The following is a 16,154-nucleotide window of genomic DNA, read 5'->3' as shown; positions in this document are numbered from 1 at the left end:
CGTAAACACAGAAGGCGCTTGTCCCCGCCCAGCGACAACTAGGGAAACTACCTTAATTCATTGCACAAATATCAATTATCATTAAGGGTATAATCCCCTGGTATTGGTTACGAGGGGGATGGAAGAAAGGGGAAGTTAGAATTTTGCTGTTTCCGTGAATATGTGCAATTAATATGTGCCATGAATATGTGCAATTAATATGTGCCATGAATATGTGCGCATACTGATACTGACGTAAATGACGAAAATGAAGCAGGTCACAACTGCCTTTCGTTTGGCCATAGTTAAGTCCACGAAACAATCGATTCATAGTCACCAATACGATGTAGGACACAGCGACGTCACGCCTAATCACGTTCGCTGATTGGATGATGGAGGGAGCCTTGAGGGAGGGAACTATCAGGAGAAAGCGCCAAGCCATAACGACTATGTTGCACTTATTAGGGGTCAGGATAAGGATTTGGGATGAGAAAGGGGAGGGGGAGGAATGGTGCCCAACCACCTGGACGGTCGGGGATTGAACGTCCACGCAACTTAGATTGATCGATTGATGAAGATTAAGCCACCGCAGGAGGTGGGATGGACATGAGTATAGCCCGTGAGTGGTAGAGATTATGGAGTGGATGTGATCTTTGATCGTGTAACATCTTGAAGTGTCGCAGCTTAGATTGGTCGATTTCGCATATCTAGGATATATCGCAAGACTAATGTGGGACGAGCCTAACTGGAGGCTTCGTCATCATTTTACCCATTTTAAAATACAGTATAATCAATGCAAAATAACAGCCACTGTATAATTAAGCCTAGACTATCATCCATAAAAATAATCAAGATTTATTTTCACCATAGTCACCCTGATATTCAGGGAACCCAAGACGAGACCTGACCGACTCACAAAGCCTTTAACATTAACAGTTAAATCTTCGATTGACGATAGTATACATAATCCAATATCTTATGTATAAGTATATGTATTGGTTCATACATTAACCTAAATTATAAATAATAAATACTTAAAACCACTAGGCTAAACAATGAAATTTGTATTGAAGTTTAAGTGCAATTATGAATAAAATAATTATAAAAAATTATGTAAATAAATAATGAAACACTTAAATTTAAAGTACTAAATATTATCATCAGTGAAATTTAGAAACAAAAAATGAGTAACAACAAAATTAAATGACGCAAACTGGAAATAATAGACGAAGAACAATTTTTTATATTCAATTTGATAAGCTTCATTAAACCAAAGGCCCATTACTCAGATATTTAGAGAACCTTGACTTATTTAGTCATTTAAGCGGCAGTGATAATTCATGCATGACGCCTGCAACGAGAATGACATCACTAACGAGGGGAGGAAAATGAGACTGCATTCACTATGATATTAATGAGACGAGGGGGGAACAGAGTGGCTTGTCTAGGGGATAAACAGGAAGGGGAGGGGAAGGGAAGGGTGAGGGAGGGGGATAAGGTTGGGGGGTGGAGTGGAACGGGGGAAAAATGGAATGGAGGGGAGAGAGTGAGGAGTGGACAGGATAAAGGGGTGTTGGGGAATGCAAGGGTGGTTAAGGGGAGAGGAGGAAGAAGGGACTGAGTGAGGGTAGTTCAGAGGTCGGAGTGAGGAAGGGTAAGAGTGGGGGAAGAGACAGGAAGGGATGAGGTGAGGGAGCAGATTGGGGGGTGAGGGACTGAGAGAGGAGGGAGGATAGAATAAGAGAGAGGAATCATTTAAGAGTACCTTTATATCTATGTACACACTCAGCACTATAAAAATGTTGTGAGTTTCGAGGCCATGCCCTACTATTCACCTTCCTTCAAGTGGTTCTGTCAAGCTTCACAATACCTGCTTTTGAAGCTTTGCCCAAATTCCTCCTCAAGATAAACCCTTAGTTTAGATGTATCTCACTTTATTCATCTTTGTATACTCGTAGCTTCTGTGGCGTCGAGGTTCTCATCATTCGTCGCAGGAAAACATAGAGGATAGATTCACACGTTTTATCGTTAGTTGCTCTGTGATTTAAGTATGCAAGTGGACGTTATTTGCTAACCTCTCTCTCTTTTTATCTCTCTCTCTCTCTCTCTCTCTCTCTCTCTCTCTCTCTCTCTCTCTCTCTCTCTCTCTCTCTCTCTCTCTCTCTCTCTCTCTCTCTCTCTCTCTCTCTCTCTCTCTCTCTCTCTCTCTCTCTCTCTCTCTCTCTCTGTCTCTCTCTCTCTCTCTCTCTCTCTCTCTCTCTCTCTCTCTCTCTCTCTCTCTCTCTCTCTCTCTCTCTCTCTCTCTCTCTCTCTCTCTCTCTCTCTCTCTCTCTCTCTCTCTCTCTCTCTCTTTCTCTTTCTTTATCTCTCTCATTCCTTCCGGCTTACCATCGGCCACCCTTCCCTGTGCTGCCCTTCTCATTTCTTTGCCTCTTCCTGTGTCCCCCTAACACTGGGCCGGTCTCCGCTCTGAATTATAATGTATACCTTCACAGCTTTCATTCCTTCTGCTTCAACCTGAACTCATCTGTCTCCCTGCAGCCTGTTCTCCTACTCTCGCTCTTCTCCTCACCTTCCTCTTTCCTTTCTGACTCTATTTTGTTGCTCACATTTCTCCTCTTCTCGTTCTTCACATTTTTCAGTCCTCCCTTATAACTGCTTCCTCTTCCATTCCTTTCTTCCTTACACCCTTTTCACTGTTTCCTCATTCCTGCTTCTCTGTCACTGTTCCATGTCTATTGTTCGTCGCATACGATCTGGGGGATTTTTCCCGTTCTAAATAATCCTTATCTGTTCTCTTTTTTTCCGTTCGTCACACCCTTCTCTGCTCTCTTTTTATATTCTTTGTTCCTCATACCTCCAGGTGTTCATTTTTCGTTTCCAACACTTCCTCCTTCCTCACACCTCACTCCTCTCGAATTGTCATTCAGGCCATATCTTCTTTTTTCTCACATTCCTCAATGCTCTCTGGGGTTCCTGGCATCGCTTCCTCATTCCTCACACACCTCATTGCTCATTCCCTTACGTTCCTTGTTTCTCGGTAAATCAATACGAGATTTGATTTAAATGCTCTAAATCTCTCGGAAATGGATCGCTAATCTTCCTTAAATTTTATCAATTTATTTTGATCCAAATTACTGAGTTATTGGAATGGTCCTAAACTAATATTAAAGATATGTTTAATCTCTAAAATTAACTATATTACAAATCTTGTGCAAATACAATGAACTTAAAAAAAATCTGCTTTTTTTTAAATCTAAAAATTTAAGTTCCAACAAAATTTGGAACCTAAAAATCCAAAATAAACGTTTTAGAATTACATGAAATGGATTTATATATATATATATATATACATATATATATATATATATATATATATATATATATATATATATATATATATATATATATATATATATATATGTCGTACCTAGTAGCCAGAACGCACTTCTGAGCCTAATATGCAAGGCCCAATTTGCCTAATAAGTCAAGTTTTCATGAATTAATTGTTTTTCGACTACCTACCTACCTAACCTAACCTAACCTAACCTAACTTTTTCGGCTACCTAACCTAACCTAACCTATAAAGATAGGTTAGGTTAGGTTAGGTAGGGTTGGTTAGATTCAGTCATATATCTACGTTAATTTTAACTCCAATAAAAAAAAATTGACCTCATACATAATGAATTGGGTAGCTTTATCATTTCATAAGAAAAAAATTGGAGAAAATATATTAATTCAGGAAAACTTGGCTTATTAGGCAAATCGGGCCTTGCATAGTAGGCTGAAAAGTGCGATCTGGCTACTAGGTACGACATATATATATATATATATATATATATATATATATATATATATATATATATATATATATATATATATATATATATATATATAACTGAAAACTCACACCCCAGAACCCATACGGCCAGGAGCACTCTGCTGGCGTACAGGATCCCTTAACCGCTCGACCAACACCCCTTCTGGGGTGTGAATTTTCAGTTGCATATAGTCCTGGAGACCATTCAGGCTTGTTCGCATATATATATATATATATATATATATATATATATATATATATATATATATATATATATATATATATATATATATATATATATATATATATATTCTTCACTCTCTTTCAATTCCTACACTATAATGTTTCTACTAACATCAGAAGATCTCTGTAGTGTAACAACAGAGCTCAAAGACCTCACACGAGAAACGAATAAATATATCCGGCATTCTCAGAGCCCGACGCAATCTAAGTAGGAAACCGTGCCAATAAAGGGCTTCCAAAATCGTGGAAGATTCTCTCAGGAGTAAGAGAATGCTGTCCAAACTTTGACTATTTTGAGAGATAAACATATTAGTGTTTTTTAATTGATGCGCTCCTGATAAAATTTATGGATGTGGACTATCATTTTATGGTACATGTCGATTCATTTGAGTACCGCTCTCTGATACATATCTACTTCTATCTACCACTCAATGGCACTTATCTTCCTGTATGACTGTCATTCAACTTGACATATCTACCTAGAGAACAGTAGTACTTAATGTTTTGTATTGAAATGCTGTAACTAAATCATGTAATTTTAATTTCTAGTGATTATCACTATAACATCATACTCATCGTCATCCTCTTCATCAGGTGAGGGACAAAATATGAGTACCAAGTATCTGTTGTATAGGGAGAAAATGAGCACCCGGTGTGTGAGGAGAGAGAGAGTACCAGTTGCGTGAGAAGAAAATGAGTACCAGTTGTGTGGGGGGAAAAAGTGAGTACAGTTGTGAGAGGAGAAAGCGAGATTCTCAAGTGTGAAAAGAAAGTTAGAACCAGGTATGTAAGAAGAACATAAGTACCTGGTGTGTGAAGGGAAGGTGAGTAGCATATGAGTAAAGAGATAGATGAGTCCAAGAATGACAGGTGAAAGTGAGTACCAGGTGTGAGAGGAGACAATGAGTAACAGGTGTGTGAGGAGAAAATAAAAATCAGATGGTTAACAGCGGGAAAGGGAGTGGGGGGGGATTATACCAGGTGTACGACAAGAGAGAGAAAAGGCGTCGACATACCAGCTTTAAAACACGTTAGATTTACTGTGTGTGTGTGTGTGTGTGTGTGTGTGTGTGTGTGTGTGTGTGTGTGTGTGTGTGTGTGTGTGTGTGTGTGTGTGTGTGTGTGTGTGTGTGTGTGTGTGTGTGTGTGTGTGTGTGTGTGTGTGTGTGTGTGTGTGTGTGTGTGTGTTTGTGCGTGTGCACACACAATAAAATATACTCACTTACCTATGCTCGCTCGCATCGTCGAGCGCCAACTCCAAAGCTCCGTCTTTCGAAACAACAACACTGTATAAAACTGTTTGCGTCCCAGGGTGGTAAATGGTAAGTCTAATCAAATATTAATTAGAAAAGTATTTCTAATTACTTTTGCCTCCAAAGTATAGAAAATAGCTATTATCCCCCCCCCCCCCTTTTCAAACTTTGCTTCGACCTCTGCCTTAGACAGCTTTGGTAAGATGTATAAAAGGTGTCTGAGACGACTTACGTAATAAAATATGACAGTTCTTGATAAGGCAGCTGCCTTCAGGGGCCAGATTCACAAAGCAGTTACGCAAGCACTTACGCACCTGTACATCTTTTCTCAATCTTTGGCGGCTTTGTTTATAATTACTAAACAGTTAATGAGCTCCGAAGCCCCAGGAGGCTGTTTATAATAATAACAACAGTTGATTGGGAAGTTTTCATGCTTGTAAACTGTTTAATAAATGTAACCAAAGCCGTCAAAGATTGAGGAAAGATGTACACGTTCGTAAGTACTTGCGTAAGAGCTTCGTGAATCTTACCCCAGGCTATCGGCAAGACGACATCATCCTTAATCTTCCACAAGCTGCCCAAAGCCACGGTCAAAGCGACGTTTGAGGGGAATAATCATTGGTTATACTTTGGAGGATAAGCAATTGTAAATAACACTTACTACAGAAGGACAAAATAAAGTTATGTTATATTGTGTAAATATTTTAATGCTATGATTCTTTTCTTACATTGTTATTATTGTATATAAACTGAAGCTGTGTACTGAGTTGCTTCGAACAACTTTTCTTATCTTTCGTACCCAATATTTATGACTCTCAAATTAGTGCAGGTTTTCTCTGTCGTCTCTGTAGCGCGTTCTTGTCTCAAATCTATTAACATCTCCGTGTAATCCTGGTCCTCATTTTGAACATTGTGTCTTCAAATAAACAAATCCAGAAGGGCCGTGACGAGGATTCGAACTTACGTCCGAGAGCATCCCAGACGCTGCCTTAATCGACAGAGCTACGACATGGTAAAAGAATTGCAACCAGAAATTCTACTGAATATACTTGGATCCTGCAGAATTACACAGGATCCTGTGTAATTGTGTCTTCGTTAATTTGATGCATTCTCATTAGATACTTATTCGTCGCTATCATGATTTATTCATAGGTTCTCTCCGCCTTAATGTTGAAGTCTAGTTTTCTCAATCTTTCCTCGTAGTTCAAATCCCTCGTTTTTTTAAGAACATAAGAACAAAGGTAACTGCAGAAGGCCTATTGGCCCATACGAGGCAGCTCCTATTTGTTTGTTTTTTACATATCTTCGGGATTTTTCTAGGTTTGTTTGTTTGCTTCTACACTTATGGATTTCAGGCCGGGGCAGCATACTCACATGAGTGGTCTCACATAGACTGCATATTGCGTTAGGAAGGATTCTTTAGTCCAAGTTCCTTATATCTAGCCGGACGTTGGTAACATTGGCAAGTTTCTGACGATATTTTGCTAACGTGTCTCTGCCATTACCTTTTACGTTATTAGATCATCGTCCGTTTCCCAAGCAGGATTCTGTATCCGATTCATTCTGTGCAACGATCTAGAAGAATGAGCATAGAATTAGATAGAAGAACGAGATATAGAACACAACGAGTAGAAGTGCTCCCAGAACCCCATCCAGGTACGGACCTTCAAACTCCAGTTCCGATTCTCATACCATTCCATTTGGCTGGCGTATAAAGTCAAGTTGTCATTTTCAGACTACCTCCGCAGTTTGTCAAGTTCGCCTTGCGTAGTATCGTAGTTCTTATCTATTCTCATCCCACTCTTTTGTTTTACAACGCTAACAAGCATTTGTATGAATGAGCAATTTGTTTTTCTTTCAGACTTTAGTGTCTGCTCTTGTGGTGTCTGTTCTCTTAGTGTCTGCTCTCTTAGTGTCTGCTCTTGGGGTGTCTGTTCTCTTAGTGTCTGCTCTCCTAGTGTCTGCTCTTGGGGTGTCTGTTCTCTTAGTGTCTGCTCTCTTAGTGTCTGCTCTTGTGGTGTCTGTTCTCTTAGTGTCTGCTCTCTTAGTGTCTGCTCTTGGGGTGTCTGTTCTCTTAGTGTCTGCTCTCTTAGTGTCTGCTCTTGGGGTGTCTGTTCTCTTAGTGTCTGCTCTCTTAGTGTCTGCTCTCTTAGTGTCTGCTCTTGTGGTACTCCGCTCGTTAAATCTGGCCTCTCTCATAGATCCCAGTCTCTATATGACCCTCTACTTCCTCTCTGTCCCCTCCTCTGTTTATATAAATACGCCACTCGTATTTCAAATAAGAGGGCCGAACCTCGTGTTTATCATCATTATCCAAAGTGTTCTAGTTACCCATACATCAGGTCATATGCTTATCCATCCTCAGGCATAGCTGGAACCCTGAATTTACTGTCTCCTATTTAATTTCTCATTGTTCTGTCCATCTTGTCTCGATGTTATTTAACAGCGTCTTTGTTTCCAAGAATTAGATTTAGCTAACTATATTCACTTGCCGGGTGTATATTCTAGTATAATTGAGAAATTCTTATATATAGAAAAAATTCTATACCTCTGTAGTTTTTTTTATTCGTCCATTTTTCTATTACTAAAATGAAAGTCAGTTGATTTTTAGAAGTATTTTTACCGCGCTTTTATTTAGCCCGGTGAGATAACCTTACATATTGTTCTTAATATTATTTAGTGTCTTCTTCATTCAGTTCATCTGAAATTGTTTATATATGTCTTTCTGCTATGAATCATCTTTTGACACTTAGAAATATCTCTCAAAGAATATGACTTTCTCCCCTTGATCCACTTAGTCTCACTCTCTTGCTGCATCTCTCCTCTAACTTCCTCCATTATACAAGGAAGAATAAGGTTTAATTCTAATTCTGGATCTCTTTATTATAATTTATATCGAGATTATTAATATCTTTTAATTATACTAAAAGATATAAATTAATATCTTTTAATTATAATTCTCTCTCTCTCTCTCTCTCTCTCTCTCTCTCTCTCTCTCTCTCTCTCTCTCTCTCTCTCTCTCTCTCTCTCTCTCTCTCTCTCTCTCTCTCTCTCTCTCTCTCTCTCTCTCTCTCTCTCTCTCTCTCTCTCTCTCTCTCTCTCTCTTTTCTAATTTAGCTTCCCTTCTCTCTCTTTAACACATATAATTGACTCAAATTACTATCCCTCTGAACAGACACTCCGATATGGCTGTCCAAACCACCTGATCACCTCGACGTGTACGAGGGAGCCGACCTGGTCATCACTGCTGCTGCGGCCTCGAACCCGGGACCCGTCAGGTAATGCCTAACACATTCCCAGCCTCGTAGATAAGACCCCGGGGAAATTCCTCTTCAAAAGCGGTTAAATAATTATCATTATTATTATTATTATTGAACAAATCCACAGGAGCACTGATGAGGGATCGAACCTGGGCACTGAGTGAACCCAGACGCGCTTTAGTCGACTCATCAAGGCTGCTGTGGATTTGTTTTTTGATATTTTACGTTAAAAGTGATTTCTCTGTGTATTATTATTATTATTATTATTATTATTATTATTATTATTATTATTATTATTATCGTTAGGATTATTAAAATATAAATAATACTGTTTTTTTTCAATCAACTTTGAAGCAACTGTCCCTGACAGGTACTTGTGACGGAGGGAGGAGACGGAGTTGGTGTCAGGAGGGGTGGACGGGGAGCTGGAGCTGGTGAGGGTGTCGAGAAGCTTCACCGGCACCTACACTGTGCGGGCCTACAGCCCCCAGGGCCACGTCAACGCCTCCTTCTTCCTCAACGTCCTCTGTGAGTAGCGCACTCAAGTAGCTTAATACGTGTACACAGAGGCGGCGCCGTGGTGAGAGATGTACAGGTTCACCAGACCACACACTAGAAAGTGAAGGGACGACGACGTTTCGGTCCGTCCTGGATCATTCACAATCGACTTGAGAATGGTCCAGGGTGGACCGAAACGTCGTCGTCCCTTCACTTTCTAGTGTGTGGTTTGGTCAACATATTTCAGCCACGTTATTGTGTGACTCTTCGTCGTCTGCACAAAGATGTACACGTTTCGTCAGAGGTTTTGTAAGTGTTTGGTAAATAAGAACATAAGAACAAAGGTAACTGCATAAGGCCTATTGGCCCACACGAGGCAGCTGCTATTTATAATCACCCAATCCCACTCATATACATGTCCAAATCATGGTCTATGTTTGGTTTGGTGTTGGGCTTAAGGCCTATCAACCGTGAGAGGGTTATTAAGGCTTATCAACCGCGTTAGAGATAATTATCAACCAATGATCTATCAACCTGCCTCTACCCTCCAATATAGCAATATTTTGAGCGCTAACGTGAGTCACAATAAAAAATATAAACAAAATAATTTGAACTCACCGATTTATTTAATGAAAGGCATAAAATATAACTGAAATAGTCTAGGTTGAATTGAGCTATACAGAACAGTTTTTTAATAGAAAATTTGCAGCCCCTGGTGTGTGAATGAGCTGTATGAGTATACGGATGATAAATTGGTAGCACCCCCCCCCCCCCCTTGGTGTACCGGAACTTTGTAAGTTTACCGACGGCAAATGGCAAAAGCCATAATTTACATCTAATTTAATTTCCTTCTAGCAACTGCATTACAAAATAAACTTAAAGTAAGTCTCGTGAGAGTGTTCGGAAAAGGATGAATAAATTCGTGCCTGGCATTACAAATCTCACTTATAATATGTTAAACAAAGTTGTTGTTATCTTGAGAGAAAACATGGCACGTGACTGACGTGTACAAATTGATTAAAGGAGTATAACAATGGAATATTACAAGATGTGTTAATTTAAATCAACACAAAATTGATCACTCAACAAGGGACAGAAGGAAATGGATATGTTAAGATTTAGATATTTTTTTGTTTTGTTTTTGTAAGGGCTGGATAGGAACTAGTGTTGCTGATTGACCTGTTTCACTTTGGGTCGTTGGAGTATTTCAAGCGTGGGATAGACATATATGAGTCGGGGTGTTTGTCTGTATAAATAGAAACTGCTTTTCATGGGCTGTAGGCCTCCTGTATTTGCTGTAGGCCTTGTGTAATACCTTTAATTCTTCTGTATTGAATGTTGATCTCCTGTATTTGGCCTACATTATAAAAATAAATTTACGTTCTTATATACTATGTTTTTAGTTTTTTCAACAATCTGGGCGTAAGTATACGATTTCTTTCTACCTTCATTCCTTCCGAGAAGGTTAATATTGTTATCCAGATTGAATTTGTCCGTCAAATACCGCGATTATTTTTGCACTTCTTGCCCCACTGACGCTCTTAGTGAAATATTGCCAGTAATTTGACCCCCCTATATGTTAAGTTTATTTATTTATTTACCTAATGATTCTAATATCTCTCTCTCTCTCTCTCTCTCTCTCTCTCTCTCTCTCTCTCTCTCTCTCTCTCTCTCTCTCTCTCTCTCTCTCTCTCTCTCTCTCTTCTCTCTCTCTCTCTCTCTCTCTCTCTCTCTCTCTCTCTCTCTCTCTCTCTCTCTCTCTCTCTCTCTCTCTCTCTCTTTTTCTCACCTTCCCTCCCACGCTACCACCCGTCCCTGTGCCTTGGGCGAGTCCATTAACCAGCTGATTCTTATTTACATAACGCTTTGAGTTGACCTTTGATGTTTTTTTTATTATTTCTCTTTTAGCACCCCGGTAACGTTGTCATATTAGTTGTAAAGTGATTTCATTATCTCAGAAGAGCTCTGGAAATAATTTCAGTTTAACATTAGCTGGTTCCTGGTTGTGTATGCTTTTGGATGTTGGTACGAATTTATGTGTGAATATATGAAGGAATGTATATGTGAATGTATATTAATATAAATATATATTATGCAACAATTGTCAATAATTGCTGATTTTCTCACTGATACATCACGTAAGTGTGATTGCTCTGTGTGTATTCAACCCGTTCTCGCAAATTCGTATAGTCAATATTAACTTATTAAATAAGTGCATAGGTGACATACTAAACATAATAGATACCCTTAAAAAGCTTCATAGAAAACACCGACCTTACCTAACCTTGTTAGTATGTTAAGATAAGCATCTTATAGCTTCGTAATTACAATTGTTACTTAACCTATTATCGGTATAGGTTAAGTAATAATTGTAATTACGAAGCAATAAGATGCTTATCTTAAAATACTAACAAGGTTAGGTAAGGTCGGTGTTTTCTATGAAGCTTTTTAAGGGTATCTATTATGTTTAGTATATCACCTATGCACGTAGTTAGTAAGTCAATATTGACTATACGAATTTGCGAGAACGGGTTGGTGTATTGAAAGACGAGCGTCAGAGTAGAACACTCCTACACGACAGAGCCAGAGTGTATGGGGGGGAGAGTGTGTGAAATCCTGATTTGGTTTCAGTTAAAGCTTCAGAAACCCTCGATGGTTTAGTATAGAACCCCAGATTGTAATCCTTTTACCCGCGGCCTGGTTGTCTGGGGCGTGTGCCGGGAAATACCCAGCGAATAGCTTCGAATCTTTATCCATGCTTTAACGGATTTTCTAGAATAAAATGGTGGTAATATATGTCGAGTTGTGTGCTGATATGCGAGACGTGGATATGGACGGTGTGTGTGTGTGTGTGTGTGTGTGTGTGTGTGTGTGTGTGTGTGTGTGTGTGTGTGTGTGTGTATGTGTGTGTGTGTGTGTGTGTGTGTGTGTGTGTGTGTGTGTGTGTGTGTGTGTGTGTGTGTGTGTGTGTGTGTGTGTGTGTGTGTGTGTACTCACCTAATTCTACTCACCTAATTGTACTCACCTAATTGTACTCACCTAATTGTGTGTGTGTGTACTCACCTATTTGTACTCACCTATTTGTGCTTGCGGGGGTTGAGCTTTGGCTCTTTGGTCCCGCCTCTCAACTGTCAATCAACTGGTGTACAGATTCCTGAGCCTACTGGGCTCTATCATATCTACATTTAAAACTGTGTATGGAGTCAGCCTCCACCACATCACTGCCTAATGCATTCCATCCGTTAACTACTCTGACACTAAAAAAGTTCCTTCTAACGTCTCTGTGGCTCATGTGAGTACTCAGTTTCCACCTGTGTCCCCTTGTTCGCGTCCCACCAGTGTTGAATAGTTTATCTTTGTTTACCCGGTCGATTCCTCTGAGGATTTTGTAGGTTGTGATCATGTCTCCCCTTACTCTTCTGTCTTCCAGTGTCGTAAGGTGCATTTCCCGCAGCCTTTCCTCGTAACTCATGCCTCTTAGTTCTGGGACTAGTCTAGTGGCATACCTTTGGACTTTTTCCAGCTTCGTCTTGTGCTTGACAAGGTACGGGCTCCATGCTGGGGCCGCATACTCCAGGATTGGTCTTACATATGTGGTGTACAAGATTCTGAATGATTCCTTACACAGGTTCCTGAACGCTGTTCTGATGTTAGCCAGCCTCGCATATGCCGCAGACGTTATTCTTTTTATGTGGGCTTCAGGAGACAGGTTTGGTGTGATATCAACTCCTAGATCTTTCTCTCTGTTCGTTTCATTAAGTACTTCATCTCCTATTCTGTATCCTGTGTTTGGCCTCCTATTTCCACCACCTAGTTTCATTACTTTGCATTTACTCGGGTTGAACTTCAACAGCCATTTGTTGGACCATTCACTCAGTCTGTCTAGGTCATCTTGTAGCCTCCTACTATCGTCCTCAGTTTCAATCCTCCTCATAATTTTTGCATCATCGGCAAACATTGAGAGAAACGATTCTATACCCTCTGGAAGATCATTTACATATATCAGAAACAGTATAGGTCCAAGGACTGACCCCTGCGGTACTCCACTCGTAACGTCTCGCCAATCTGAGACCTCACCCCTCACACTGACTCGTTGTCTCCTGTTACTTAGGTACTCCTGTATCCAACGGAGTACCTTCCCTTTCACTCCAGCCTGCATCTCCAGTTTTTTCACTAACCTCTTGTGTGGCACTGTGTCAAAGGCTTTCTGACAATCCAAAAATATGCAGTCTGCCCACCCTTCTCTTTCTTGCCTTATTTTTGTTGCCTGGTCATAGAATTCAAGTAACCCTGTGAGGCAGGACCTGCCATCCCTGAATCCATGTTGATGCTGTGTTACAAAGTTCTTTCGCTCCAGATGTTCCACTAGCTTTCTTCGCACAATCTTCTCCATCAACTTGCATGGTATGCAGGTTAGGGACACTGGTCTGTAATTCAGTGCCTCCTGTCTATCCCCTTTCTTGTATATCGGGACTACGTTAGCTGCTTTCCAAATTTCTGGCAGTTCCCCTGTTGCCAGTGATTTGTTATACACCATGGAGAGCGGGAGGCACAGTTCTTCTGCTCCTTCCTTTAGTATCCAAGGGGAGATTCCATCTGGACCTATAGCCTTTGTCACATCCAATTCTAGTAAACACTTCCTTACTTCCCCGCTGGTAATCTCAAACTCTTCCAGTGGTTCCTGGTTAGCTATTCCCTCTCTTATCTCTGGGATTTCTCCTTGCTCCAAGGTGAAGACCTCCTGGAATTTCTTATTCAGTTCCTCACACACTTCCTTGTCGTTTGTAGTGAATCCTTCTGCCCCTAACCTTAATTTCATAACCTGTTCCTTTACTGTTGTTTTTCTCCTGATGTGGCTATGCAGCAATTTAGGCTGAGTCTTTGCCTTGCTTGCGATGTCATTTTCGTATTGTCTTTCTGCCTCTCTTCTCATCCTAACATATTCATTCCTGGCATTCTGGTATCTTTCTCTGCTCTCCAGTGTCCTGTTATTCCTATTTGTGTGTGTGTGTGTGTGTGTATACTCACCTAGTTACTCACCTAGTTGTTTCTGCAGGATCGAGCATTGACTCTTGGATCCCGCCTTTTCGAGCATCGGTTGTTTACAGCAATAACTCCTGTCCCATTTCCCTATCATACCTGGTTTTAAAATTATGAATAGTATTTGCTTCCACAACCTGTTCCTGAAGTGCATTCCATTTTCCCACTACTCTCACGCTAAAAGAAAACTTCCTAACATCTCTGTGACTCATCTGAGTTTCAAGCTTCCATCCATGTCCCCTCGTTCTGTTACTATTCCGTGTGAACATTTCGTCTATGTCCACTCTGTCAATCCCTCTGAGTATCTTATACGTTCCTATCATGTCCCCCCCTCTTCCTTCTTCTTTCTAGTGTCGTAAGGCACAGTTCCCTCAGGCGCTCCTCATACCCCATCCCTCGTAGCTCTGGGACGAGTCTCGTTGCAAACCTCTGAACCTTTTCCAGTTTCATTATATGCTTCTTCAGATGGGGACTCCATGATGAGGCGGCATACTCTAAGACTGGCCTTACGTAGGCAGTGTAAAGCGCCCTAAATGCCTCCTTACTTAGGTTTCTGAATGATGTTCTAACTTTTGCCAGTGTAGAGTACGCTGCTGTCGTTATCCTATTTATATGTGCCTCAGGAGATAGATTAGGTGTTACGTCCACCCCCTGGTCTCTTTCACGCGTCGTTACAGGTAGGCTGTTCCCCTTCATTGTGTACTGTCCCTTTGGTCTCCTATCTCCTAGTCCCATTTCCATAACTTTACATTTGCTCGTGTTGAATTCCAGTAGCCATTTCTCTGACCATCTCTGCAACTTGTTCAGGTCCTCTTGGAGGATCCTGCAATCCTCATCTGTCACAACTCTTCTCATCAACTTTGCGTCATCCGCAAACATCGACATGTAGGACTCTACGCCTGTAAACATGTCGTAAACATGTGTGTGTGTGTGTGTGTGTGTGTGTGTTTGTGTGTGTGTGTGTGTGTGTGTGTGTGTGTGTGTGTGTGTGTGTGTGTGTGTGTGTGTGTGTGTGTGTGTGTGTGTGTGTGTGTGTGTGTGTGTGTATGAACGAAATATCCTCTTGGCCTATTTACCTGGTCTAACGGAAACCAGATTAAGTCCCGGCTGCAATTCTTCCATACAGTGTCGCTATGATATCATCCTCAATGACATTTAACAAGCGTCTAATGTGGGTACGAGGTATCTGGAGAGAAGGAGCTGATCAATACGGCTGTTCCTACCACTGCTTGGCTTCAAGTGAGGTCTCCAAACTCTCGCCTCCGCCAATGAGATCTCGCGAGAAGCCAAGCTGTCTCACTCTAATTGGTTGATGTTCACAGCCCTGATATCATTCAACAGCCACATTGTATCACGTGCCATTTACCTCTAATTGGCTGCATGGGGACGCCAAGACGGAAGTAGTCAGAAAGGCCAATTATAAGCCATCTTCCAGACTCAGGACACAATACAAATGACATAAGTTAAATATCAGATATTTCCTAATACGTAAAATCTCGTCATAACAATGTATATTAACAATGAATATAGATTGTAGAACAAGTGCATGAGTCGTTGAATGTGATGAATACATATACTTCTTACTTTAATATTCAGCAAAGTGAGTCAGTAGCTATATAATGAATACTTGTCTGCGTGGTTGAGCAGACGGACCAGAGCAGGTGGCCTCAGAGGAGCAGGTGACGGTGAAGGAGGGAGCAGCAGCCTCAGTCGAGTGCAGAGCCAAAGGCAACCCCTCGCCTACCCTAACCTGGAGCAGAGAGGCAGCAGACAACCATAACATGTGAGTACCTCTCAACACCTGCTTTCATTTATGATGAGGTCATCATTTCATCTATGATGATGATGATATATATATATATATATATATATATATATATATATATATATATATATATATATATATATATATATATATATATATATATATATATATATATATGTATATGTATATATATATAACTTCGTTCTTTCCTGCTCCTCTCTACCACCTTATCCACTTCCTATCTACTAGTCCCTTCCTCCCGTAGACCCTCTCACTTCTCCCTAAGTCTTTTATCA

General features: G+C 40.5%; 1 protein-coding gene across 1 annotated transcript in view; it reads left to right on the top strand.

Annotated features, from left to right (window-relative positions):
- LOC138369290 (nephrin-like) overlaps positions 1-15,876 on the top strand; it is a 277,270-nt gene extending 261,394 nt beyond the window's left edge. Inside the window, exons 13-15 of the mRNA XM_069332387.1 lie at positions 8,471-8,573; positions 8,926-9,083; positions 15,741-15,876. Of these exons, the coding sequence (XP_069188488.1) occupies positions 8,471-8,573; positions 8,926-8,935 (113 nt within the window). The 3' untranslated portion in view covers positions 8,936-9,083; positions 15,741-15,876. The remainder of the gene's footprint in view (positions 1-8,470; positions 8,574-8,925; positions 9,084-15,740) is intronic.
- Positions 15,877-16,154: the final 278 nt, after the last annotated feature.

The sequence above is a fragment of the Procambarus clarkii genome, chromosome 27 (assembly GCF_040958095.1).
Source record: "Procambarus clarkii isolate CNS0578487 chromosome 27, FALCON_Pclarkii_2.0, whole genome shotgun sequence".
NCBI lineage: Eukaryota > Metazoa > Arthropoda > Malacostraca > Decapoda > Cambaridae > Procambarus > Procambarus clarkii.
The sequence above is the reverse complement of the archived record's forward strand: the minus strand, read 5'-3'. Positions and strand labels throughout refer to the sequence as shown.